The 3991-nt window shown below is 63.1% G+C and overlaps 1 protein-coding gene across 2 annotated transcripts; it reads right to left on the bottom strand.

The window, feature by feature from the left end:
- Nucleotides 1-995: 995 nt before the first annotated feature.
- Nucleotides 996-3077, bottom strand: HES1 (hes family bHLH transcription factor 1). 2 transcript variants are annotated; one of them, XM_063408226.1, is made up of 4 exons: nt 2843-3073; nt 2663-2758; nt 2494-2581; nt 996-1753 (listed from the first exon to the last, which is right to left on the bottom strand). In XM_063408226.1, the coding sequence occupies exons 1-4, from the start codon at nt 2948-2950 to the stop codon at nt 1269-1271; spliced, it is 777 nt and encodes a 258-aa protein (XP_063264296.1). In that variant the 5' UTR covers nt 2951-3073; the 3' UTR covers nt 996-1268. The 2 variants fall into 2 exon arrangements, with proteins under 2 accessions (XP_063264296.1, XP_063264295.1); XM_063408225.1 differs by having other exon boundaries at nt 2663-3077.
- Between the last annotated feature and the right edge of the window lie 914 nt (nt 3078-3991).

Below are 3991 nucleotides of genomic sequence, written 5' to 3' on the forward strand. Positions count from 1 at the left end.
AGGAGCAAAGCTGGGGAGTCAAACCCCAGCAGGTTTAATCCATCTGGTGTCACTCTCCTCAGCACCTGGATACAGTCAAGCACCTGGCTGATCCAGACAAAATCCAACAAGCTTTTGCAGCAGGATTTGGACAGAAACCCCAGTGGATCCTGGCACATCTCAAAGCTTTCCGCTCTAAGTTAGGACTTGTTAAGAAGGGCCATGCAAGCTGTAACCTGAGACTGCTGCTCACCACTATCTATGGCTTGCATCTTGCCTGGAAACAGGGCATCCCCAAGTCACAGGGGTCAGCTGCAGCACATGATTAGAGTCCTTGCAGCCCCACATCACTCCCTCGACCACGTGTTTTCCATATAACAGCAGAGGAAATGCCCAACTCTATCAAAACCACATGCAAAGCATTAATCATCAAGCACAGCTTGGCTGGTGCTCAGGGTCGGGAACAGCTCTGTGCTTTTAAGTCCAGGTGGAGGTAGTGCCCAGCGCCTGCTGCAGCCTGTCAGCCAGGAGACAGGAGCACTCGTGTCAGGCTTGTCCTGTGGAGAGCCACTGCTTTTGTAACACGAGAAGCTGGCAGGCACCACTCTCTCAATCAACTGACTGGAGTCACTTGCAATTTACACTACAGCCTGGGAAGCAGGCTCCTCCGGGTCCAGGGCAGGAGGCTCACCCGGGCAGCTCAATGTCTTGCTTTACCATGGCTACAGCAACTCCATCAGCCCGAGGTGCCAGAACAGAGCAGAGGTGCTTCCCACAGCACGGCAAATACAAGCTCCTTTTAACAAGTCTGATTAATTGAGCTGCTCCCAAAGAAGCAGTAATTACATCTGCCCCAGGGCAGGGAGAGGGGCCAGGTGATTTCACAAGACAGAGGGGACAGACAGTCTGAGTGACAGCTCCAGCCTGGCAAGCAGGACAAAGCAGCCCCGGAACAGCAAGATCCATAGGCAGCCAGGAACTGGGCTCCCTCCTATGCACACATGCCAGAGCTCAAGTTTTCTCCAAAGGCCTTCCAAAATGGAAGGGAAACTTTTATTTTAAGAGCATTCTAAAAAAAGAAAAAACCCAACCGAAAAACAAACCCCCAATCTTTGGTGTCACATAAGGAAAGGGAGGAAAGGAAGGAAAAAGATCTCGTGTAAAACACGAAACACTGTCAAGGGAGTGCTATGGTACAAAGGCACAATCCAATATGAACATATAATCTATGTACAGCCGTGCCAGCAGCACGGGGTGCAGTGCCAAGTCCAGTCCGGTGCCCGCCACCCTCACCAGGGTCTCCAGACTGAGTCGGCTGTGCCGGGTGGCGGGCCTGGCGGCGAGGCAGCAGTGGCAGCTGTGGGTGGGCCACCATACAGAGGCAGCACAGCTCCACCAGGAGCAAAGGCAGTGCTGGGAATGAGGAAGGCAAACTGCCCATCAGAGGCCGGCAGCAGCTGGAAGCCACCGTACACTTTGGCTGCATCGGCACCTGGCTTGCAGGGCATGCCCGGGAGCGGCCCCACGCCGCTGCCCGGAGGAACCAGGGGTGGCCCGAAGGCTGCGGCTGGTGGCAACGGGGGCGGTGGGGGGGGCGCAGGGTAGTTCATGGTGTTGATCTGAGTCATGCAGCTGGCCAGGTGGCCCAGGAGCCGGGTGCGCACCTCAGTGTTGACGCCCTCGCAGGTGGAGAGGAACCGCGTCACCTCGTTCATGCACTCGCTGAAGCCGGCTCGGTACTTGCCCAGTACTGTGGGGTCTGTGCTCAGGGCAGCTGTGGAAGGAGAGAGGCACACAGCAGTCAGCAGGCTGCACGGGGAAGAGGGGTGCACAGCCCACCAGCATTGCATCCTGTACCCCTCTGAGCTAGGAATCCAGATGGGGAAAGCAGTCCCTCTGGCAGTATGTCTTGTGTTCCCCAGTGCCAAGAATTTGCATGGAGAGCACAGCCTCTGCTACCAAGTCACCAGTGCCAGGGACCCAGGTGGGGAACAGGCAAGTCCCAAGAATCTCCTTATGTCCTCATGTACCAGGGACGCAGGTTGGAAACACAGTCCCTCCAGTAGCTCTTGTGCCTCTCACATCCCTGGAACAGGTCCATGTGCAGAACAGAGCTCTGCTAGTAGAGGGAACTCAGGCTGGGACCAAAGCCCTCCCAGAGCCTTCCAGCACCAGAAATGCACAAACAACACAGTGATCGTCTCAGCATCTCCTTATTGGGGATACTAGCTCAAAGCATGATGCTCCTCACCACCCCCCAGAAGCAGGGATGGACCACTGTGTCCCCCATGACTCTCCAGTACACAGGATTCAGGTGCGGAGCCACTGGCACCAGGAATACAGCTTCAGAACACAGTACCCTCTCTCCATCACTCCCGGGGGATGCAGGTGCACAGCCTGCTGCTCCTGCTACCCTCTCTACCGAGCAGGCAGGCAGTGTGTGATGTCTCTAGCCCCCGGCTTACAGGCAGAGCCACCCCAGCTCGCTCTCTCCGGTTCCCCCTCGGGACTCACCAGTCATCTGGGCTCGCTGGAGGCTCCGCAGGTGCTTGACGGTCATCTCCAGAATGTCGGCCTTCTCCAGCTTGGAATGCCGGGAGCTCTGCGGGAACAGGCGGGGCTCAGACCGGCCCGGCAGCGCCGTTTGCCCCCGCGCCCCCCGCCCCAACTCCCCCGCGCTTACATCCTTCTTCAGTGCGTCCAGGATGAGCGTCTTCAGCTGCCCCAGGCTCTCATTGATGCGCGCTCGCCGCCGCTTCTCCATGATAGGCTTAGAGGACTGCAAGAGAGGAGACAGTCGGCGCCTGCCGCGGCTCCGCACGGCGCTGCCCGTTCCATCCCATCCTGGCCCGGCCACCCTTACCTTGCGGTGCTCCGCCGCCGTCTTCGGCTTGTCGGGCGTCGCATTGACGCTGGCGGGGGTGGCGGCCACCGGCGAGGCGCTACTCTTCTCCATCAGGTCGGCCGGCATGGTGCGCCGCCGGGAAGAGGCGCCGCGGCGGCACTGGGAGGGGGGGCCGGGCCGTGAGGGAGCGCTCGGGGCGGCGGCGGCGCGGCCGGCGGGGCGCGGGTGCCGCGCGCCCTTGGCCGCCCCTACTTATATAGCGCGCGCCGCACGCGCGCGGCTCGTGTGAAACGTCCCCCGCCGCCGTTCCCACACTCGCGCCCAGCCAATGGGCGCCGCCCGCACGCGGCCCCGCTCGTGGACGGCGCCCGCCCATTGGCTGCGCGCCGCGCGGCGGCCGCCGGCCAATGGCGCGGGGCGGGCGGCCGCGGTTTAACCCCTTGGGCACCGCCCGCGGCGGGGGGGGCGCGGGGAGCGCCGCGCTAATTACCGGGTTAATTGGCGCCCGTGGCAGGCGCGGCCCCGCCCGCTCCCCTCGGGGACAGCCGGCCCCGGGGCGGGCTACGCTGTGGGGGGCCGCGGCCCTCCGGGGTGAGGGCCGGGACGCGGCGGGCCGAGCCCAGCTGTGGTGGCCGGAGCGCAGCTACTGTGTGCGGGGGCTGCGGCGAACCGCGGGGCGCGCTGCGGTGGCTGCGTCCTCCCACGGTGCTCGCAGCATTGCCGCGGTCGCCCAGATCTCCCCCGGGGCAGCCTGGGTCTCCCAGAAGGAGAGGGGGGACCCACCTCCCCCCGGTCGCCCAGGTGCCCCCACGCCCGCTCGGGCGATGCCACGTGGTGCCGCCCCTGCCCCCGCCGGTGTGCCCGGGGCCGGGCAGGGCCGGTGCCCGGAGGAGCGCGGGGCACGGGGCAGGTGCGCCGTGGCACACTCAGGGCCCAGGGCGGTCGCCGCCCTGGTCCTGCTGCCCTGCTCGCACGCCAGGCTGGCGGCGCGGGCACAGACGCGGTGGTGCGTGCGCTGACATCGCGGGGCACAGGCGAAACCGCAGCGAGGGAGGTGCCTGTCCCTCGGCCCTGGCCCAGCCGCCCTGCTGCCACCTCCGGCTGGTTTGGACAGCTTGTGGGTTACTTTAAAAAAAAAAAAAAAAAAAATTGCCTCGGGACTTGAAT

Source organism: Prinia subflava, chromosome 11 (assembly GCF_021018805.1).
Source record: "Prinia subflava isolate CZ2003 ecotype Zambia chromosome 11, Cam_Psub_1.2, whole genome shotgun sequence".
Classification (NCBI taxonomy): domain Eukaryota; kingdom Metazoa; phylum Chordata; class Aves; order Passeriformes; family Cisticolidae; genus Prinia; species Prinia subflava.

Coding starts and splice junctions, on each gene's coding strand:
- HES1 (XM_063408225.1), bottom strand. CDS start 2,950: ATGCCGGCCGACCTGATGGAGAAGAGTAGCGCCTCGCCGGTGGCCGCC. Junction 2,582..2,662: donor TGGACGCACTGAAGAAGGAT/GTAAGCGCGGGG, acceptor CTGTTCCCGCAG/AGCTCCCGGCATTCCAAGCT. Junction 1,754..2,493: donor CCAGCGAGCCCAGATGACTG/GTGAGTCCCGAG, acceptor CTCCTTCCACAG/CTGCCCTGAGCACAGACCCC.